The 24,131-nt window shown below is 37.0% G+C and overlaps 3 protein-coding genes across 4 annotated transcripts in view; 1 reads left to right on the top strand and 2 right to left on the bottom strand.

Annotated features, from left to right (window-relative positions):
• The window catches only part of jade2 (jade family PHD finger 2), a 48,776-nt gene extending 46,254 nt beyond the window's left edge, over positions 1–2,522 (bottom strand). Inside the window, exon 1 of the mRNA XM_067376999.1 lies at positions 1,788–2,522. The gene's annotated coding sequence lies outside the window, so the exon portion shown is untranslated. The remainder of the gene's footprint in view (positions 1–1,787) is intronic.
• A 7,594-nt stretch (positions 2,523–10,116) lies between these two features.
• Positions 10,117–14,105, top strand: cdkn2aipnl (CDKN2A interacting protein N-terminal like). Its single transcript, XM_067376925.1, has 3 exons — positions 10,117–10,376; positions 10,578–10,689; positions 13,873–14,105. Exons 1-3 carry the CDS (start codon positions 10,159–10,161, stop codon positions 13,876–13,878), a joined length of 336 nt encoding a protein of 111 aa, XP_067233026.1. The 5' UTR covers positions 10,117–10,158; the 3' UTR covers positions 13,879–14,105.
• A 28-nt stretch (positions 14,106–14,133) lies between these two features.
• ube2b (ubiquitin-conjugating enzyme E2B (RAD6 homolog)) lies at positions 14,134–23,366 on the bottom strand. Of its 2 annotated transcripts, none has more exons than XM_067376923.1 (6): positions 23,209–23,366; positions 19,725–19,805; positions 19,600–19,625; positions 17,527–17,586; positions 17,364–17,452; positions 14,134–14,729 (listed from the first exon to the last, which is right to left on the bottom strand). In XM_067376923.1, the coding sequence occupies exons 1-6, from the start codon at positions 23,250–23,252 to the stop codon at positions 14,601–14,603; spliced, it is 429 nt and encodes a 142-aa protein (XP_067233024.1). In that variant the 5' UTR covers positions 23,253–23,366; the 3' UTR covers positions 14,134–14,600. The 2 variants fall into 2 exon arrangements, with proteins under 2 accessions (XP_067233024.1, XP_067233023.1); XM_067376922.1 differs by having other exon boundaries at positions 14,150–14,729; positions 17,527–17,616; positions 23,209–23,363.
• Positions 23,367–24,131: the final 765 nt, after the last annotated feature.

Below are 24,131 nucleotides of genomic sequence, written 5' to 3'. Positions count from 1 at the left end.
TTTTGACTTTAGTAATGTTAATAAACGAACTAGAAATTAACAGATTAATAAATGCTATTTTAAATGCTAATAAATGCTAAAATAAAAGTATTTTTTCATTGTCAGTTTGGTAATAATGAATTAACATGTTAACTAATGAAGCCTTAGGTCATCAAGTGTTACTGAACAATAACAAATAATCAGAAAACAAAAAGGGCATGTTGTAGTCCATTTTAAAATATAAAAATGTTTAAGTTTGAAAATAAATAGCCTATTAAGCCTTTAAGTATTTGGTGTTGTGATGGACAACATTGAGATTACAAAAAAATGAATGGCTGTTTGAAGCATTTTAAAAACGTCACTAGCGCAGCTGCTTTGTTTGTGGGGTTTCTGGGGTAACCGCTGCATTTCTGCTGTTCCATCAGCGCCCTCTGCTGTCAGAGAGTGAACATGCACTTTCATTCACTATTCGTTCTGCCATGTGCTTCTCATGCATGTTGGGTTTGTTTACATAGTGAGCGTGCCTCATTCATTATCGTGATATATCGTAGTACCGAATATCAGCATATGTCTTCACCCAAAAATGAAAATTCTGTCATTAATTACTCACCCTCATGCTGTTCCACACCCGTAAGACCTTCGTTAATCTTCGGAACACAAATTAAGATATTTTTGACGAAATCCGATGGCTCCGTGAGGCCCTGCATAGGGAGCAATGACATTTCCTCTCTCAAGATCCATTAATGTACTAAAAACATATTTAAATCAGTTCATGTGAGTACAGTGGTTCAATATTAATATAATAAAGCCATGAGAATATTTTTGGTGCGCCAAAAAATAACGACATATAGTGATGGCCGATTTCAAAACACTGCTTCAGGAAGCTTCAGAGCATTATGAATCAGCGTGTCGAATCTGCAGTTCGGAGTGCCAAAATCACGTGATTTCAGCAGTTTGGCGGTTTGACATGTGATCCGAATCATGATTCGGCACAAAAGATTCATAACGCTCCGAAGCTTCATGAAGCAGTGTTTTGAAATCGCCCATCACTATATAATCATTATTTTGTTTTTTTGGCGCACCAAAAATATTCTCGTGGCTTTATAATATTAATATTGAACCACTGTACTCACATGAACTGATTTAAATGTTTTTAGTACATTAATGGATCTTGAGAGAGGAAATGTCATTGCTCAGGCCTCACAGAGCCATCAGATTTCATCAAAAATATCTTAATTTGTTTTCCGAAGATTAACGGAGGTCTAAAACGACATGAGGGTGAGTAATAAATGACATTATTTTCATTTTTGGGTATAGTAACCCATTAACTGGAAGAATTTGAAATGGAAAACTAGAGTAAAAGTACTGCGTTAAAAAAACGATAAAATAATGAGGTAAAAAAATATGAAACACGTTTTCCCGCTCCTCACACGCAGCCTCGCCCCCTCCGCAAGACGTCACGCTGTGTGCGTGAGCAGCAGCAGACTGTAGGGGGCGTGGCCGATGACCCGCAGGGCTTGTTTGTGAATCTGTTCGTAAAGGCCGTTCAGCGTTCATAACTTAGCCGCTGATTTGAGCTTAAACTCACCGCACTGCACTTACAAACAACTTTAGCATGATCAGCTGCAGTCTGTTGAGTAAAACCTCGACCCCCCCATAAAAACTCAAGAAGAGTTTATCAATAATGACAGACAGGTCGAAAACAGCACATAGTTCGTGAGGATTTCGCAGAATTCACTTGACAAAATCAAACGCCCATCCCGAAACTGCGTGATAGCAGAAAAAGATGGCACATTCTTTCGCTTTACCTTATTCGAGGGCGTGATGTCCTCGATGGCCAGAAATCAGGGGATCATTTGAGGCCAGGCACATGTATATCTCGTGTGACAGCAGCACGGCGGATGATTTCCCCTCCACAGCCCGAATAAAAGTTACTGTCGGCGGGTTAGCGCGACCCGATGGCTTCCGTCGAGTTGTTGTTTCCTCACTTATTATAGCAACGTTCATCTGTTCGTCATCCGCAAAACTGTTTCTGAGGAAAGCATTTCCTCACATCCCTGCAAAGTGAAGCGCACTAACTGCTCCAGTGTCGTGACAAGCCATCGACTTCAGCGTCTGAATTTCAGGTTTATCATGTTGTTTGTGTTGGTCTGAGTGAACGCGAGCAGCAACATAAGCTCACTCTTATAACTCTTTTGGCGCCATATTAATGACGTACCAAAAATTTCCGTTACAAGCGAGCCGAGAAAACACAGTTCGTGCGCGTGAGCATCACACGAGCTGGAGGAAAACGCAGCGAAAGCGCGTCGCGTTACCTGTCAAGTTGTGTAATGTCCATCAAGAAGCGAGCATGAAGAAGAAAGTCAGCGGCTTCTCTCCTCAAATGAGTGAACGGGGCGGTTCGCTAAAATAATCGACCATTTTACAGTGAATCCGATGGGGGGAGCCATGAACAAACACGAAAGAGGAAATGCCGTTTGACACAACAAATATGACATCTTCAGTTTTCCCTGCAAGAGGACAACTTTACTTGGGTTTAGATGTGAAATGCATCACAGTTAGTATCTGACGTTAAAGTTTCTTATAATGAGGGAACATTAAAGTCACGTGATTCGGTTATAACACTGTATAAGCGCTGTGATGAGGCAGATGTAATGCTCCAAGAGGTGGCAGTGATGAACCTTTCATTGATCAGTTCTGTAAAGAACATTTTGAGCAACGGAAAGAATTTTTATTTGTTTTAAAGGGATAGTTCACCCAAAAATGAAAATTCTGTCATCATTTATTCACCTTCAAGTTGTTCCAAACCTGTCTGAGGTACTTTGTCCTGTTGAACATAAAAAATATGTTCTGAAGAATGTTTGAAACCTAACCAACCAACTGTTTAAAATAATTTATTCAAAATAGCTTCTTTGATCATTTATAAAGATGTCGTGTTCAGCCTTTATCGGCCGCAATTAATGTTGTGTGCATATCTGCAATTCGAATCTGAATGCAAGTAGAATTAAAATGCAAAGAGTTCATATTAATTACTGTGATTTTTAACTAGAAAAGCAATGTTTCTTAGATGGATGGATGAATAGATGGACGGATGGGTGGATGTATGGACGAGGGAAGGATGGATGGATGGATGAATAGATGTATGGATGGACGGAAGGATGGATGACAGATGGGTGGATGCATGGACAGATGGATGGACGGATGCATGGATGGATGGGTAGATGTATGGACGGATAGACGGATGGATGAATAGATGGACGGATGAATAGATGGATGGATGGGTGGATGTATGGACGGATGGATGGGTGGCTGGAAGGACGGATGAATGATGGATGTATGGACAGATGATAGATGGACAGGTTTATGCATGGACGGATGTATGGATGGACAGATGACGGACGGATGGATGGATGGACAGGTGGATGCATGGATGGATGTATGAACAAATGAAGGATGGACAGATGGATGAATAGATGGATGGATGGGTGGGTGGAAGGACAGATGGGTGGATGGATGGACGGATGGATGGATGGGTGGGTGGAAGGACGGATGAACAGATAGACGGATGATGGATGGATGGATGGACAGATGGGCAGATGCATGGACGGATGGATGGACAGAAGGATGGATGGACAGATGATGGATGGGTGGGTGGATGGATGGATGGATGGATAGAAAAATATAATTTTTGTGTTCAGCAGAAGAAAGAAACTCATTCAGGTTTGGAACATCTTGAGGGTGAATAAATGAAGACAGAATTTCATTTTTTGGGTGAACTGTCCCTTTAAGAGTGCAGAGGCCTGAAAACATACTTGGACTTTAATATCTTGATGTCATGCATTTCAAAATATTCAAGTGGCATTTATTGTGAAAAATCGCACTTGTGAAGCAAAAAGAAGTTGTTTCGGTTTGAAATGATAAAAGACAAATCTGGTCAGTGTTGTGATCCCTAAACCTGTGTGAACTTGATAGATAGATAGATTGATGGATGGATGGATGGATGGATGGATGGAAAGATGGATGTATAGATGGATAGATGGGTGGATGGATGGATGGATGGATGGACGGATGGATGGAAAGATGAATGAATAGAGGAATGATGGGTGGGTGGACAGATGGGTGGATGCATGGACGGATGGACAGACGGATGGATGAATAGACGAATGATGGATGGATGGACGGATGGATGAATAGACAAATGATGGATGGATGGATGGATGGACGGATGGATGTGTGGACAGATGGATGGATGGATGAACTGATGGACGGATGATGGACAGATGGGTTGATGCATGGACGGATGGATGGATGGACGGACAGGTGGGTGGGTGGACAGATGATTCGTCCATCCATCATTCATCTATTCATCCATCCGTCCATCCATCATCCGTCCATCCATCTGTCCATACATCCATCCGTCCATCCATCCATCCATTCGTCCATCCATCCATCATCTGTCCATACATACATCCGTCCGTCCAACCATCCATCCATCCATCTGTCCTGATGGAAGGACGGACGGATGGATAGATGGATGTATGGTTGGATGATGGATGGGTGGGTGGATGTATAGAAAAATATTAATTTTGTGTTCAGCAGAAGAAAGAAACTCATACAGGTTTGGAACATCTTGAGGGTGAATAAATGATTACAGAATTTCATTTTTTTAGGTGAACTGTCCCTTTAAGAGTGCAGAGGCATTTCAAAGTATTCAAGTGGCATTAATTGTGAAAAATCGCACTTTTGAAGCAAAAAGAAGTTGTTTCAAACCGAAACAGAACTTGAGCAGAACCGACTTCATTCACTAAAATCACTCAAACACATTGCTGAGAGAAGCTGTTTCAGACAAGAGAGAAGATATCTATTGAAATAAAATGCATTTATAAATTTTGATATTAATAATAATAATAATATAGTTAACCAATTAAATTATAAGCACAAGGTTTGAGTCATAAACATTAGACTATTATTCAACACCCTTCCTGCCTCTGTTAAACAATATTGTCATATTCAGACTTTTGATGGTTAAAAATGAATCTCAGTCATTGAGTTGTAACTAATCACACCTCAGCGTGAGACCTGCATCTTGATGCTTTGAAACGTGAATAATATAGCAGTAGTTCGAGGGCTGCAGGACAGAACCGCAACAATATGAGTCATATTAGACTGTAATGGTTGTTGTAAATAATCGTTCAGTTCTGCAGCAGAAGCACATTCGTGTTCCAAATTATAGCGTTGGCCTGACCGAGCAGACAACTCATCAGATTTTCTCATAAAACATGCCATTATTTTGCCATAGCAGTCTGTTTCAGAGTCTGTCTGTGGCCGAGAGATGTAAAACTATCACACTATAAACTTGTGAGTTACAGGAATGATGTGACGTGCGTATGAAACCCTGTTTATGGCACGAACAACATAAACCTGATTTTATGAATTTAGAATAATTTTAGTTTTACAGAACGAAGCATGTGAAAAAATGAATGAATGAGTGCTGCAGTGCATGCAGTGTTGTGGATACCTTTGACCATCTGCACCCATTCGACCAACATTTATCGGTGTTGCCAACAATAGCTTATGAAAATCTCTCATGGTGAAGTAAATGTGTTTTAAGTCGGCATGAAAGTGAAGTTTACTTGGTCTTTTCTTCTCTATTGTGTCATATATCTGAGTGAAACTGCTTTGCAAACCAGAACAAATGTTGATTTTGTATGTGGGGAATTGAGTGGATGGTTGTGGTTTGTTATTGGTGGATCTCATGTGAGTGACAGGTTGCCCCACCCTCATCATCAGAGAAGAGAAGAGATGCTGCAAGAGGGAGGAGAAGATATTCTGATTCAAGATTACCAGAACTTGAATTTAAAATAGGGATGCACCGATATGAAAATTTTGGCTGGTACCGATAACTGATAATTCTCTATATTTGAAAGCCGATAACTGATATATTGGCCAATAAATCTAAATCCAAAATGTTATATAATTTTTGAGAGCCTGATTACAAAAACAAAAGCCTCATCAATAAAAAGCCATGTCCCAAACACACGATTATTATATTCTCAATATAATATTATGTAGCCTATATGACAGATTTGTGCTGCACGTTGTACTTAAAGGTGCCATAGAATTGAAAATTGAATTTACCTTGGCATAGTTGAATAACAAGAGTTCAGTACATGGAAATGACATACAGTGAGTCTCAAACACCATTGTTTCCTCCTTAAGTAAATTTGATTTGTTTAAAAGACCTCTGAAGAACAGGTGAATCTCAACATAACGCTGACTGTTATGTAACAGTCGGGATCATTAATATGTACGCCCCCAATATTTGCATATGCCAGCTCATGTTCAAGGCATTACACAAGGGCAGCCAGTATTAACGTCTGGATCTGTGCACAGCTGAATCATCAGACTAGGTAAGCAAGCAAGAACAATAGTGAAAAATGGCAGATGGAGCGATAATAACTGACATGATCCATGATATCATGATATTTTTAGTGATATTTGTAAATTTTCTTTCTAAATGTTTCGTTAGCATGTTGCTAATGTACTGTTAAATGTGGTTAAAGTTACCATCGTTTATTACTATATTCACGGAGACAAGAGCCGTCGCTATTTTCATTTTTAAACACTTGCAGTCTGTATAATTCATAAACACAACTTCATTCTTTATAAATCTCTCCAACAGTGTGTAATGTTAGCTTTAGCCCATTAGTCACGGAGCACTATCAAACTCATTCAGAATCAAATGTAAACATCTAAATAAATACCATACTTACATGATCTGATGCATGCATGCAGCATGCATGATGAACATTTTGTAAAGATCCATTTGAGGGTTATATTAGCTGTCTGAACTTTGTTTATGCAATGTATTATAGAGTCGCGAGCTCGGGGGCGGGGAGTGCGAGGATTTAAAGGGGAAGCATGCTGAATCGGCGCATATTTAATGATGCCCCAAAATAGGCAGTTAAAAAAATTAATTTAAAAAAATCTATGGGGTATTTTGAGCTGAAACTTCACAGACACATTCAGGGGACACCTTAGACTTATATTACATCTTGTGAAAAAGCATTCTAGGGCAACTTTAACTGTATTTTTTCTTTTTGAAGTTATTTTTTCATATTTCAAGCAATTCAGAACCATCATGGTGAACAGTGCACATCTGAAGTCTCTCAGCTGAAGGAAATAATCCATTATTTATCGGCTTTAATATATGTTCTTATCGGCCGATAACAATAACATGAAAATGAACATCGATACCGATATTGTGGCTGATATATTGTGCATCCCTAAGTTAAAACAACAATGTGCACTGATAAATCATTTATAATAAACACTGCGATATAAAACCCAGTTCATATTTAAGTGCATCCGTCATGAATGGAAGAATATTTAAACTTTTATGTGATATGTTTGTTGTATGTATTGTATTGTATTTTATTTTATTTATTTTTCAATCTTGTTTTGTGTTTTGTTGGCAATTTATACTATGGGTCTGAGGGAAACAGAATTTCAATCCTTTGTATGTCTTGAACATATAGTAGAATTGACTAATAAAGATGAATTGAATTTAAATTGAATTGAAGAAAAATAATATGCGCCGTAATGAAATTCTTGAAACGGCCCTGCTGGAGAAAATATATAAGGTTTTTGTGGGTTTGTTTGTTTTTATTGTTGTCGCCAATCTTCAATCCACACTCCAGTCCAGTAGGTGGCGGTAATTCTCCTATACGCTGATTTGCCAACCGCCAATAAACGCTAGAAGAAGAATTGCTTTTCAGTAGGTGGATGAAATGAACGTTCAGATCAAAGTTACTTTTAAAAGTAATGCATTACAATTTCGAGTTACTCCCTAAAAAAGTAACTAATTGCGTTTTATGGAAAATAATGCGTTACATTACTTTTGCTTTACTTTTTCTCATCTGGGTTGAGTTTGCTTGTTTGTTTTTTAATAACAAATAAAAATTCTATTTTTGGCAAATGTAAAGGCCCTTTCACACCAAAAGTGAAATAAATAATGCTGCCTTTCACGCGCTATCGGAAATTTGATAATTCCCACTTCTGAAGTCGTGATTATGAGCTTATCGCATTCAAGTTTCGACATGAGAGGGCATTCATGTGCAATTTTATACCTAGGAAACTCATATTTATGATAATTCAGTGAGCACGTGAGGGCAGCATAAGCCTGAGACTAAGGAAACGTAAATTCACACCTGTACAGTAGAGGGCGCAGCTCAGACAATCCTTTCAGACGTGCTGCCATACTGGATCACAGAAGAAGAAAGTTCAACACTCTTACTTATGCAATAAGACATGAAAAAGAAACACAAATGTATGGAGCCCTGCACATGACATGCAAGAAAAAAATAGTAGTAAATAGTAAATCGTGCGCACGTTTTAGTAAATCAAGGGAATGAATTAGTAAATCGTGCGCATGTTTTAGTAAATCAAGGGAATGAATTAGTAAATCGTGCGCATGTTTTAGTAAATCGAAGGAATGAAATAGTAAATCGTGCGCACGTTTTAGTAAATCGAGGGAACGAATAGTAAAACGTGCGCACGTTTTAGTAAATCGAGGGAACGAATAGTAAGCGGTGCGCACGTTTTAGTAAATCGAGGGAACGAATAGTAAGCGGTGTGCACGTTTTAGTAAATCGAGGGAACGAATAGTAAACGGTGCGCACGTTTTAGTAAATCGAGGGAACGAATAGTAAGCGGTGGGCACGTTTTAGTAAATCGAGGGAACGAATAGTAAGCGGTGTGCACGTTTTAGTAAATCGAGGGAACGAATAGTAAGCGGTGGGCACGTTTTAGTAAATCAAGGGAATTAATTAGTAAATCGTGTGCATGTTTTAGTAAATCGAGGGAATGAAATAGTAAATCGTGCGCACGTTTTAGTAAATCGAGGGAAAGAATAGTAAATCGTGCGCACGTTTTAGTAAATCGAGGGAACGAATAGTAAATTGTGCGCACATTTTAGTAAATCGAGGGAAGGAATAGTTAATCGTGTGCACATTTTAGTAAATTGAGGGAACGAATAGTAAATCGTGCGCACGTTTTAGTAAATCAAGGGAACGAATAGTAAGTCATGCGCACGTTTTAGTAAATCGAGGGAACGAAAGAGTAAATCGCGCGCACGTTTTAGTAAATCGATGGAACGAATAGTAAATCGTGCGCACATTTTAGTAAATCGAGGGAACGAATAGTAAATCGTGTGCACGTTTTAGTAAATCGAGGGAACGAATAGTAAATCGTGCGCACGTTTTAGAAAATCGAGGGAACGAATAGTAAATTGTGAGCACGTTTTAGTAAATTGAGGGAACGAATAGTAAATCGTGCGCACGTTTTAGTAAATTGAGGGAACGAATAGTAAATTGTGCGCACGTTTTAGTAAATCGAGGGAACGAATAGTAAATCGTGCGCACGTTTTAGTAAATTGAGGGAACGAATAGTAAATCGTGCGCACGTTTTAGTAAATTGAGGGAACGAATAGTAAATCGTGTGCACGTTTTAGTAAATTGAGGGAACGAATAGTAAATCGTGCGCACGTTTTAGTAAATTGAGGGAACGAATAGTAAATTGTGCGCACGTTTTAGTAAATTGAGGGAACTAATAGTAAATTGTGCGCACGTTTTAGTAAATTGAGGGAACGAATAGTAAATCGTGCGCACGTTTTAGTAAATTGAGGGAACGAATAGTAAATCGTGCGCACGTTTTAGTAAATCGAGTGAACGAATAGTAAGTCATGCGCACGTTTTAGTAAATCGAGGGAACGAATAGTAAGTCATGCGCACGTTTTAGTAAGTAGCGGGAACGAAATAGTAAATCGTGCGCACGATTTAGCCTACTATTTTTTTCCTGCATGTCATGTCCGGGGCTCCGTACAAAGTTTTTGCTCATTCGCAGCAAAGACATTGGTTAATAAATTTTAATTAAATAAAGTGTATTTGTGTAAATTTACATATTATTGCATATTCTGAGTTTTCACTGTTTTTCTTTTTGAGAAATACTGAATCTGTTTTTGTGTAAATGAGTAAATTCATGTAATGCAAGTAAAATATTAATTTCCCATCAATAATTCGCACTCCAGCTCAGTTGGTGGCGGTAGTGCACCAAAAGCTGGTCTGGCAGCCGACAATAAAGTGAAAAGAAGGAAAACAGTAGTGACGTCATCTCTCAAAGATGGCGACTACAGATGTCGAAGATTTCATCGGACAAAACAGGCTGTTGGCAGACTTTGTCGAGAAGTTTCGCGGCCTGTCCGAAAGCGACAAGCAGTGGAAGTACAGGAGGGAGTTTTTATTCAGGAACATCAGCAACTATGAAGAGGAAGAGTCTCGAGTGGATCATCTGCTCGCGATGTCTATGGTGTGGGCGAACAACGTGTTCCTGGGCTGCAGGTCAGAAACACAAACACTGACCGGCCAGCATTTGTTGACATGCTTTATTGTGAGATATGCGAGAAAGAAACAAAGATCTTGTTTCATCGTCTGTCCTAAATGTCTTTATGGCACTTTTCTCTCTTTTTGCTGCAGTTATTCTGCTTATCTGTTGAATAAAATACAGTGTTGTGTTGTTCATGTTCTCATGTTACTCTGCAGGTACAACCCAGAGCTGCTGGAGAGAGTGAGAGAGATGGCTGATGGGATTGATGTGGAGGACGCTCCTGTTTTCAAGACCAGAGATGAGCTGATCCAACAACAACAACAGAAGGTGAATAATCCTAACGCCTTTCAACCGATCCTTCATATTACAGCTGAAGTGTGTACAATCTTACAATTTGTTGGCCTTAAAACGTATTAAAATGCACATATGTACACCAGGGAAACCTAATTTTTCTGGGGGGAGCATGCATATATATATATATATATATATATATATATATATATATATATATATATATATATATATATATATATATATATATTATATGCATAAGTTGCCAGAGTAACTAAGTTTTAACAAATTTGTTTGTTTTATGAAACAGAATTCGCTGACAATAAGTCTGACTAACTAAAATAAGCCTGGCTTGTTTTGTAATCTTGTTTTATGAAACAGCCCTCTGAAATCTTCACAAAATAAGTGTAACACATTACAAGTGACGCGAGTTGTGTAATCAGATTACTTTTTTCGAGTAAGTAGTGTAAACATGATGGTTATTGTAGTTCTAGATTAAATGTGAGCAGGCATGTACTCATCTTCCACAAAAACAGATTCAGTGTTCCTCAAAATGAATGTATTCAATCTCACTTTATTAACCAGTGTCTTTGCTTCTGATCTTTCCAGTTAAAGGGTTAGTTCACCCAAAAATGAAATTGTCATTAATTACTCACTTTTATGTCGTTCCACACCCGTAAGACCTTCGTTCATCTTCAGAACACAAATTAAGATATTTTTGATGAAATCTGATGACTCCGTGAGGCCTGAGCAAACATATTTAAATCAGTTCAAGTGAGTACAGTGGTTCAATATTAATATTATAAAGCCACGAGAATATTTTTGGTGCGCCAAAAAAACAAAATAACGACTTAAATAGTGATGGGTGATTTCAAAACAATGCATCATGAAGCTTCGGAGCGTTATGAATCTTTTGTGTCGAATCATGATTCGGATTGCGTGTCAAACTGCTGAAATCACGTGACTTTGGCGCTCCGAATTAAAATTAACGCTCCGAAGCTTCCTGAAGCAGTGTTTTGAAATCGTCCATCACTATATAAGTCATTTTTTTTTTTTTTGGCGCACCAAAAATATTCTCGTGGCTTTATAATATTATTATATTGAAGCACTGTACTCACATGAACTGATTTAAATATGTTTTTAGTACATTAATGGATCTTGAGAGCGGAAATGTCATTGCTCCCTATGCAGGGCCTCACGGAGCCATCAGATTTCGTCAAAAATATCTTAATTTGTGTTCCGAAGATTAACGAAGGTCTTACGGGTGTGGAACAGCATGAGGGTGATGAAAGGGGATAATGAAAGGGGCACGCTCACTATGTAAACAAACCCAACATGCATGAGAAGCACATGGCAGAACGAGTGGAGACGCGTTGAATGAAAGTGCACGTACACTCTCTGACAGCAGAGGGCGGTGATGGAACAGCAGAAATGCAGCGGTTACCCCAGAAACCCCACAAACAAAGCAGCTGCGATAGTGACGTTTTTAAAATGCTTTTGTAATCTCAATGTTGTCCATCACAACACCAAATACTTAAAGGCTTAATAGGCTATTTATTTTCAAACTTAAACATTTTTATATTTTAAAATGGACTACAACATGCCCTTTTTGTTTTCTGATTATTTGTTATTGTTCAGTAACACTTGATGACCTAAGGCTTCATTAGTTAACATGTTAATTCATTATTACCAAACTGACAATGAAAAAATACTTTTATTTTAGCATTTATTAGCATTTTAAATAGCATTTATTAATCTTAGTTAATGTTAATTTCTAGTTAATGTTTATTAACATTACTAAAGTCAAAAGTTGTAATTATTATTTAATGAACCTAAAGCTAACAATGATCAGTTGTATTTGTTTAATTAATATTAACAAAAAAATATTACTTTCTGTAACAAATGTGGCTATTGCTCATACTTAATTTTAGTTAATGCATTAACTAACATTAAATAACGAGACCTTATATAGTGTTATTTGTTGTTCTTTATAATTCTTTTGTACTTTAATCTGTTTGAAACATTTTACTTTATAATTTGTGTACTGCGTTATTGTATTTAAATGTTCAGAGGTTTTTTTTGTTATAAGAAAAAGTTCTTAAACCTGTTTTACTATGACAACACTTTTTTGCAACTTATTTCAATATCGTGATAATACCGTATACCGTGATAAAAGCTTAAGCAATTATCGCAACATGAGAATTTGATACTGTAAGTTTGTGTAAATATGTCAAGATTGTCATGTTGAGCAAAACGTGTATAAGAATCAAAGTAGGGGTGGGACGGTACAGATTACTCACGGTTCCGTTTTTACGTCAGTTTTAGGGTCACGGTTTCGGTATGTGCGATGTTCAGGAAAAAAAGGACTACTGTCAAATAAAAATACGGAAAATAAAAACATAATCAAACTACAAGCAACAGCACAAATAAATACAGTAGAGCAAAGATACAAATAAAATAGTGCTTTTCAGGTATCTAACAATAGATTTCAGGTACAGAAACTGAAAGTAGCTAATCAATTGTAAAACAATATTGATTATAATCTTCACTGTATAAATTAAATAAAGATTAATCATTATTAATTAAGTTACAAAAGCTATTCAGTCAACAGCAATGAGTGATTTCCTTGTCATTTGTTGTCTGATTAACTTTAAAAACACATTCAGACAGCAGGAATATTAGGCTGCTGTCACTTTAAAACATAATGCATGGATCCAGTGCACTGATACTGAACGCATGGTTCTTTCTTGAGTGTTTAAGTTCACTTAAGACATAACCTACCATGTTTGCTAGGATACTCGCCAAGACAGGCATGTTGACATAATCTTTGTGTGAATTTGTCCGTTCAAGCGCAAGACTTGAAAGAGAACTCAATATTTACGCGATGTACACGTGCTTCAGCGTGCAAGCTTCAGATGAAGATTCAATATCAAATAAATTTAACACTCACTTGTCGCCACCTGGTGGTGAAATAATGTAATAGAGAAAGGCATCGTTTTCAGCGCCAAGTTTCTTTCAGAAAGATTGCCACAGTGACATTATTTTCATTTCTGGCTGAACTAACCCTTTAAACCATAATAATAAGCAAGAAATGTTTGGAAAACGCTAGTGTGAACTGAGAGCGTTTTAAATTAAAACACTTTTCAAATGTAGACATAGCCTAACCCAAGCACAACTGAAGGTATCGCAAATCTGATGTCTTTTTTCTCTCTTCTGCAGAGGTGATGCCTGAAGGATTCGCCGTCGTTTCATTACAAACACCTGATGAGGAACTGACGGAGATCTGTGGATCAGAACCGTCTCCTCAACATCAATCACTAGATTTTAATGATTAGCTTTGACTTGTAACATCTTATCCCTAGTTGTACATAAGTTTTTTTTAAATATATTTTGTTAAAATAGGCTTTTGTATTATTAGTAATTTGCATGCAATAAAAGAACACATTCTCTTCACTCCAAGTCTGAAAAAGTTTTATTTTTTTTATACAGCATATTAGAAGTATAAATGTTCTCATGATAAATTCACAAAATCTAACATCCTCATAACACTGTCATCCAGGTATCATTGCATGTAGGACACCGTTCATCTGGACATGCCCTCGGTTTTTTATTTGAAGCACAAACATGTGAGCATAAAGATGCTATCAAATACAGATACAAAAAGATGATTCCCACAGTTGATCTTCAGGTGTGTTTAAAGGCAAAACGGGCATGTAATCTTTTAAGAGATTGATTTTCAAATATATTACTGATGGTTTACTAAAAAAACTCAAAGATGGATATATTCAGGGACTGCAATCGTCAACCGCATCAATCGACAACAGTACATTTCAAATTGTGTTAGCAATAACTTACCATGCAGTTAAAAAAAAAAAAAATAAGCACACACATGTTGATTTTTGTCAAATGTTCCTGTGGATTTGTGGTTGTGGAGTTGAATGAGAGCGTTAAGAGTCGACCCAGCTCTGCTCCACGATGGCCGACACTCTCTTCTCATATTCACGTTTGTTCTCCTGATAGAGCTGAGCGGCTTGACTGTTGGCTGGGCTGTTTGGGTTGGGCTCGTCCAATAGAGACTAAACACAACCACACAAGAATTATGGGAAGAGATCTGAATGAGCTGAATCTCACCATTCAATAATATCTGCAGGTCATTTTCCATACCAAAATCATCAAAATGTTAAATTACACAAATATACTTTATGCATTTAATCTCACTTTATTAACCAATGTCTTCGCCGCTGATCTTTGATTCAGTTAAACTATACTAACAAGAAAAAAGACTTTAGATCAACATCACTTTTGTTTCATTTATTAGTTTTTATTGCTGAAGTAAAAGTATTGAACTTTCTTCTCCTGCGATCAAGCAAAAGCTTATTCATTTCATTTTTGGTGTGAAGGCCTTTACATTTGCCAAAAATAGAGTTTTTGTCTGTTTATTAAGATAATAAAACAATCAAAGCCCAGTCCAGATGAGGATAAAGTAACGTAATGCATTACTAGTCAATGGGTTTTTGGTTAAATGGCTGAAATATGTCCAAGGTTTTAACATCAAAAAAACGATTTGAAAGTATGCTATGATTGAGTAACAGTTTTGCATTTACAACATCTCCCACCATTACATGGCTGGAATTGTTTTTAAAGTTTAAAAGGTGCAATGTGTAAATTTCAGGAGTAAATTTCTGACAGAAATGCAATATAATATAACTATGTTTTCAGTGGTGTATAAAGACATAATGAACCGTTATATTTTTATTACCTTATTATGAGCCATGTCAAGTCGTCATTGTGCACCAACATGTTTCTACAGCAGCCCTAAACGGACAAACAGCTCTCACGACCACATCTTTGTCCTGTGTTGGCCACCGTAGCATCTCTATATTGCAATTCTCAACCTCACCGCTAGATGCCGCTAAAATGTACACACCACACCTTTAAATTAAAGTTTTACTTTTTCCTTTGCATGTTTCGTGTACAGACGACAACGTTGACAAAACAATTCCCGTTCACACGGATCCACGAAAACAACTAATAACGTTGTATTCTGCTGCCAGGCCAGTAGATGGCGATGTGACTTTGTAAAAAAAAGACCGCGCATATAGACTGAACACGTAATACACATGACGTCATCGTTTTCATAAATTCACGTTTACTACTATACTATAGACCGAACACATAGGCTGCGTCCGAAAGCTTAAAAACTTCGGAGGATGCGTTCCAAGGTTGGAAGGCATCAAGGAACGTCCGAATTAAATGTTAGCTTCACTTCTTGTCACCTGAGATCCCTTCATCTGATTTTTTTTATTTTATAGGCAGCATAGATGTATCCTTCACTGCCTTTGATATCCCACAATCCTGTGCTTGCCATTCTGTGACAGTTGAGCTAAAAAATAAAGATGGTGTCTGAAAGTTGTGGTTAGTCAATTTGTGTGTAAATGTACGTTTTTGACTAACATTTTCCACTTTTGATGTCATTTCTAGTGAAAGCTCACTATTGTAGTAATTAAATATTCGCTTAGTTCTCACTAAAGCTCGCTCAATTTTGCTGTAGATCATTAAACTGTTACGCTGCCTCAGAAGTGTGTCTGAAATCAGTTTCATGAGGAAACGCTGCCTACAAAGTCACTGTCTGATAAGGCAGCGAGAAATTTCACCCAAGTTCGGTTAGTTCACCCAAAAATGAAAATAATGTCATTTATTACACACCCTCATGTCGTTTTAGACCTTTGTTAATCTTCGGAAAACAAATATATATATATATAAACAAAGATATTTTTGATGAAATCTGATGGCTCCGTGAGGCCTGAGCAATGACATTTCCTCTCTCAAGATCCATTAGTGTACTAAAAACATATTTAAATCAGTTCATGTGAGTACAGTGGTTCAATATTAATATTATAAAGCCACAAGAATATTTTTGGTGTGCCAAAAAAACAAAATAACGAGTTATATAGTGATGGGCGATTTCAAAACACTGCTTTGGAGCGTTATTAATCTTTTGTGTCGAATCATGATTCAGATCGCGTGTCAAACCGCCAAACTGCTGAAATCACGTGACTTTGGCCATCCGAACTGCTGATTCAACACGCTGATTCAGAACGCTCTGAAGCTTCCTGAAGCAGTGTTTTGAAACCGGCCATCACTATATAAGTTGTTATTTTGTTTTTTTGGCGCACCAAAAATATTCTCGTGGCTTTATAATATTAATATTGAACCACTGTACTCACATAAACTGATTTAAATATGTTTTTAGTACATTAATGGATCTTGAGAGAGGAAATGTCATTGCTCAGGCCTCACGGAGCCATCAGATTTCATCAAAAATATCTTAATTTGTGTTCTGAAGATGAACGAAGGTCTTACGGGTGTGGAACGACATGAGGGTGAGTAATTAATGACATTTTCATTTTTGGGTGAACGAACCCTTTAAACACCTCTGATTGGCCATTGCATTCATGCACTCAACAAACATGTCTGTGATTGGCTACAATGATCAACGCTGCGAAGACACAATGTAAATAGAAACCTTTGACGCTCTTCACAAATACACACAGGAGTGTTTACCAGCAGGTACCAGATTGAACCAGTAAGGTGGGTATCGTTACGTTTTTAACTTTAAATAAGTATAAGCTTATTAACAGAGACATTCAAAATTCATGTCACACCACAGGACCATTCATAAATCAAAGTGTAGCAAACCCATCATGCACCTGGATGGATGTCAGAATGGAGGAAACGTCATATGTGGGACTCCAGCGGTTCTGAAGAATGTCTAAACATATACTGCCATCTGCATACACTAACATACAAGAGAACATCATCAGTCAGAAACACCGCAAACATTATCTCAAAACTCAACTGTTAGCAGCTCACCATTTGGGTGAAACATTTTGGAGATGAAGCGAACCGTAGGAGGCTTGTTGGGATATTCTTCTGAAAATTCAATAACAAGTTTAAATGTTCCTGCAGAGAGAGAGAGAGAGATCAGGTGAATACAAACAACATCAGACACGACCTTCAGCCACAAAGAGACTAGAGCTGCAACAACAAATCAAAAATAATCGAACATGTAATAATCAACTACGAATTTGATTATCGATTAGTCATAGTAGAACTGCTGAATGGAAATGCCAAGATGCGCATAAATTCTGAAATGAGCACAAAAAAAACTTGTGCACTAGTTTGAGTCAGATACATCCAATAAGAAAACATGCACATAAACTACAATTGAAATACATGTACCGAATAAATTCCTCGATGCACATCAAAAACATCACGTGATTTTGAGCGTTGGGACAGCATAACGGAACTAACCAGCGGACCGATCCTGTTGCACAGCATCTGAAATGCTGTTTTTGTTGTTCTGAAATGCCTGAGCAAAATCTGTCGTCAAATTGATTCAGATTCCTTCCAGAAATTTCTTACACGACTGCATTCCCAAACAGCAGGGATCCGCCTCACAAATGCATTTACTGCGTTTCATCTACCCGCTTTGATGCACAAGTAATTTATTATATATGAAATATATATTATGTATATATATATAGTTTATATACTATGAAAAATATTATATATGAAAGTAATATTAGGCGCCAGTTTATCAGGAAATGACGATTTTGATCTCTTCGACTCACTGGATGGAAACACTACTTTATTCGCAAATGTTTTATGTGATATTCCCATTTTGCAATTAAGTTAAATTCACAATTTTGGATGGAAACAAACAAGTCTCATTACAAATCTAGTGAAATGCTATAATCATCTTCCCACAAAAATGTTTGAAATTATGCAAATGTGAAAATAAAGCACAAATGGTGCCTGCTACATTCGCAAAACTAAACTCACAGCACATGAAGAGATGATGGAATTCATTCACTGTGAACTGAGCTGTTCTGAGACGCAGAAAACACCAGATCACCAGCACTTCGATTTGAAACATGCAGCAAGTTGACAACATAAGTCATAACTGTAATTAATCTGTTCTATCTCCATGCAGTATATATTCGCAGGCTCTGTAGGCATCATTGTTCAACTCCGGTTCGAACATATAAGGCTGAACACAGCTAGTTTCTGACATTTTCAGTGCGTGAGATTGCCCCGTTTTGTTGTTGCATGAGCTCTTGGAGCTCCGCCCTCTTCTTGAAAGGGGGCTGGGAGCAGCAGCTCATTTGCATTTAAAGGGACACACACAAAATGGCTATTTTAAAAAATGATCTGTGGGGTATTTTGAGCTGAAACTTCACAGACACACACTCTGAGGACATCAGAGACTTATTTTACATCTTGTAAAAAAGCGGCCTCTGATGTCCCCTTTAAGATAATCAACTAACCTAGCTAATTCTTTTTATTGTTGGTGTTTAATTCGATTTAAATATGTTAGTCAGTAGAAGAAAAATAAAAACGTTTAGATATCAATCTGCATATGCAATGGACATCAGTTATGCTGATCTTAGCTTGCTTCTTTGAAGGCATCTTGAGTAATACGGCTCTATATTTAAAGAAGTCCTGAACCGGAAGCAATGTAAACTGTTTTTACAGAATACGGACGTTTTTTGTTTTTTTTGTGCATATTAACACCTATTAATTTTTTCTATGTGGTCAAAATGCACATTGTTTAGAGGACAACCTTGGGCACAATATGAAATAAAACTAAAATGATTTAGATTTTTCTTCCAATTCATTGGTTAACCAAATAAATAATCAACAGATTAATTGATTATCAATATAATTGATAGTTGCAGCTCTAAAAATGACACATTAGGACTATTTATCCCTGCAAAGCTGCTTTGAAACAATCTGTATTTTGTAGAAATAAAGCTGACTTGACTAAATATGTCAGAAAAGTTCCTGAGCCGTGCACAGCTTATATAAGCCGCTCTCAAATAAATAATCAATGCTGAGTTGATGGTTATTAACTAGTATTTATTTATTTATAGATTGACTCACCATCTTCAAAGGGAGTTCCTACAGGCCTGCAGGGAATAAGACAGGAACAACAGTCATGTTCACGGAGAATAAACACCTACTGTAACAGCTGCCATTACCCATGAGTCTCACTTCAGCAAACATACCCAAAGATCACAGCGTTCCACAGCATGATGTTGTTTTCTGAAGGAGCGCCACTCACACCGGTTGGAGGATCTTCTTGAAGTCTGTAAACCAAAGCAGTTATACTGAAGTCTCATTTCTCTTAGTTCATCAAAATAATTCACGAAGCGACCAGAAAACAAACTGTAAAGAGAGACAATAGGCCTTTGCAGCAATGCGTTTACTGGACCTTTATTGATTTGTTATTCCTGACAGGTGCCGATGCATCGGGTGAATAATCATCTCGCAGACGAGTAGCATCAAAAGCAACACTGACGCTATTGTTTCGCTGATAACAGTTATGATGAACAGACACTCTGTATTTACAGACGCTTGTGCACAAACATTCGGCTGACTTTGAGATCTGTTTATCAGTAGTCGAGTGTGTTTAATAAGGGCCATCTCGTAACTTACTCAGCCTAAAAATATCATGGTACAGTAACACTGTTGGACCATGGTAATGAATGACAACAGCGGTACACTGATACCTTTCTTATTTTAACTGACACTTTTGTCCAAAGCGACTTACAAATGAGAAAAATCACAAGTAATCTGTTGTTTGAGTCACAAATGCCAAGTTTAAACTATACACTAAAAAAATATCTGTAAAAAACAAAACATATTTACAAAGTAAAATACCAGTTTCCAATAAAACAATAATATACCGTAAAAACAATGCATTCTGGGTAACATTATTTGTCGTTTTTGAGAAATGACAAATACAGAATGCGTTGTAATGTACAGAAGTAATATACTGTAAAAACATTGTATTTTGGATAATATTTGTCGTTTTCGAGAAAGTAGTTGCGTTCGAAATTGCTTAATTTAAATTTGCTTCACGACGCTTGAAAAAGTATGTTCTATATAGTACAAATGTGTAGAGTATGAATGAAATCTGGATGTACTACATCCGCCATGTTGTTAATGTCACATGACCCACCAGCGTCAATTACAATTACGTGTCTTCAACTCTATTCACAAATCCTCTCCCGTGGCCTCATGGGATAGTAAAGTGTCCATCGTATGCGCACTTCAGAAGTAGTAAGTCATCCGGGTAATTTTCGCCTACTGTTTTTCGAATACTGTGAATTTGGACATACTACTCTGTTCTCATACTGTTTTCACATACTATATAGTAGAGAAGTATTCGATTTTGGACGCAGCGTAGGTTACTTTTCTCGAAAGTGACAAATAATATTACCCAGAATGCATTGTTTTACTGTATATTACTGTTTCAATGGAAACAGTATTTTACTATGTTAATTTGTTTACTTTTTTACAGCTAATTTTTAGAGTGATATGCGAGAGGTGAACTCCACAAAAAGAAGAGAGAGAGCAAAATGGTAACACTTTATAATAAGGTTAAATTTTTTTAACATTAGTTAAAGGTAGGGTAGCAATAGCAAGCTAGCTTTGAAAGCATTAGATCCCGCCCCCTCCCTGCAGAGCGCTCCAAAGCCACGCCTCCTTCAAAACATGAGTCTGCAAAGCGACGTTAAATTATGGTGAGTTCAAGTCCTCCTGGGAAGTTCGTATTTACGATGATAGGTGCGTTCAAGTCACTTTCGTCGGAGTATGATGGTGGTGTGCCTTCTCTAAATTAATTACACAAAATAACACTTCTACTTATAGAAAATGTAGAGCAAAGAATGTGCATTGGTTGTATGTTGCTTTTTTATGTTTTTAATTAATTTATGAAGCCATTGTAAACTTTATCATGACATATTATATTGTTATATTATGGTGCTATCAGAGGTCGCGTTAACTGAAGATTTTCCGTCATTGACGGAATTTATTTTGCAGTGACGGAAAAATCTGAAGGCTGTCCGTCATTTTGACAGCTTACACTGAGGCTGATGTAATTTGTAACTGTAATTCCCACCCCTGTCCAGTAGGTGGTGAGTGCGCTCCAGTGTGGCAGCAGAGCTCGAGTCTCCAGAATAAAATTGAAATGATGCGTTTGATCACACACAAGTGAGCACCCAATTTAAGTCAACTTTATAATAATAATAAAGTTATAATACTTATACTTACATAATTAAGTTTCTAATACAGTTTGTTTTGTTTTAAACAGTTTGTTCTGTTATTTGTCTTGCTGACTATCAAATTTATGGTCAACGAATGGCTTTTCTGAGGTAGCTATATAATGTTATGTGACATTGCTTCCAACATTGACTGAACTGATTAAGACGTGATACAGATTTCGGTAAGCTACTGTGTCTTTCAACATATTTTCTGCTGTTCGTTCATGTTTATTTCGTTCTGTAAAGTAGTAAAGAGGAAGGGATGATCACGTTCACTCATGATCCGCGACAACTGTTCAAGATGAAAACTGAAAAGTGACGCACAGTCTTTGTTCAACTTTCTTTTCATAGTATAAACAAATGCATATTTGCTTATCCTGTAGCCTAAGCTCGTGAATAAAAATGAAAATGTGGACAAAAAAAGAAACTAATAAACATCTTATTATCATTAAAATATAAAAATTAAAATGACGGGTAATAATTGATTATGACAGAATTTTTACTATCCTGTCCGTCAAAATGACAGACAGTGCGAAAGTCTAATGCGACCTCTGGATGCTATCATATTTTTTACTGGGAATTAACTTACTTCGTTGTAAATAGAAAAGCCCGACAATGTCACTGCTAAATACTTTTAATTATTGTGGTATTTCGCCATGTTTCTCACTGACACGCCCCCAACTCGTTCAGATCGGGGCTTAAAGAAAATCCCGTGCTCATTCGTATTTACGACATTGTGGTGGCGTCCGTGTACATTCAGCTCGTAAATATGATCTTTACGACATGCACCATAACCTCACATAACATTACAGTAATAAAAAACGTAAACAACTTACAGAGCTCTTACTTAGACTTCCACAGGAAATATATGTACATTTATTTAAATATTTAGACCACTTCTATTATTGCTATCCGGATGTAAAGAGAGTTTCAACCAGAATAACAAAGAGCGTTTAAGAAAAATAGCCTACCCTACCTTTAATATGAACTAACAGCTTCTAATCTTAGTTAATGTTAATATATTATCAAAATCTAAAATTGTATCAGTTAATATTACTGAATGGACCTCAGAGGACACGAACTATCAAGAAACAATTATATTTTTATATTAAATGATGTTTACAAAGACTAAAAATGCTGTAAGACTATTATTACTCATGGTTAGTTCATATATAGTTAATGCGTTAACCAATGAGACCGAATTGAAAACTGTCACCACATTTTTATTAACAAAATGAATCCCTCAGGAGTGCTTTCCAAGCCTGCCTATGATGGACACAACTGCTGTCTACCCTATGAGAAAGTACTATGGTACTGTACTGTGGTACTGTGGAGAAAAACAACACTGGCGCAGGCCTGGCTAACGCTGCTAAAGGCTAATCATATAAACACAGCCCGCGTGAGGCGGTACATCAACACATAACACTCATCTGCAATCACAAACCTCTTAAAGTCTCTCATCAGCCGCCGTCTCGCTGGAGTAGACATGCTTTAATAGCGCCTTATTATGTCATAAAACGAGCAGAACACTGTCAGGCTCAGGGCGATAGGTGCGATGCGCAGGTGACGTCACCCGTGACGCCATAGACCTGGCAACAGCCGCAGTGGCGCTTTCTGTACTGAAACAGTTTTTACACTAAATTTAATAAAAAGCAATAATAATAATAATAGAAAGGGCGGTGAAACCATGAACTCGTCTACTTAAATTTTAAAACTGCAAGCATATTATCTTCTTTATATGGGATTTCTGCCACATAATTATAAATTATGACATATTATACGTGATATTTATGAGATGAAAAGTTTAAATTTATGACTTAAAAAGTCATAATCATGACATAAAGGGTGGAAATTGACATAAAAAGTAGAAATTATAACTTACTGTCTTTTATGGCCTCTTATGTCATGACAAAAAAAAAAAAAAATCAAAACTATGACTTTTTAATAGGGATGCGCTTATGTGAAATTTTTGGCCGATACAATAATTCTTTATATTTGAAAGCCGATAACCGATATATTGGCCAATAAATCTAAATCCAAATTTTATATAATTTTTCATTATTTCTTATTATAATATTTTGTATCTTATATGACAGACTTGCGCTGTACGTTGTACTTAACTGTATTTTCCTTTTTGAAGTGATTTCAGTCCACCATCACAGTGAACAGTGCGCATCTGAAGTGTCTCAGCTGAAGGAAATAATCCATTATAACCGATAATTCTTTATATTTGAAAGTCGATAACTGATATATTGGCCCTTAAACCTAAATTCAAATTTTCATATAATTTTTGAGAGCCTGATTACAAAAACAAAAGTCTCACCATTAAAAGCCATGTCCCAAACACACAATTATAAGGAAATATTC

This window comes from Chanodichthys erythropterus, chromosome 22, assembly GCF_024489055.1.
Source record: "Chanodichthys erythropterus isolate Z2021 chromosome 22, ASM2448905v1, whole genome shotgun sequence".
NCBI classification, from domain to species: domain Eukaryota; kingdom Metazoa; phylum Chordata; class Actinopteri; order Cypriniformes; family Xenocyprididae; genus Chanodichthys; species Chanodichthys erythropterus.
Note: the sequence above shows the minus strand (reverse complement) of the source record. Positions and strands in the feature narration are given on the sequence as shown.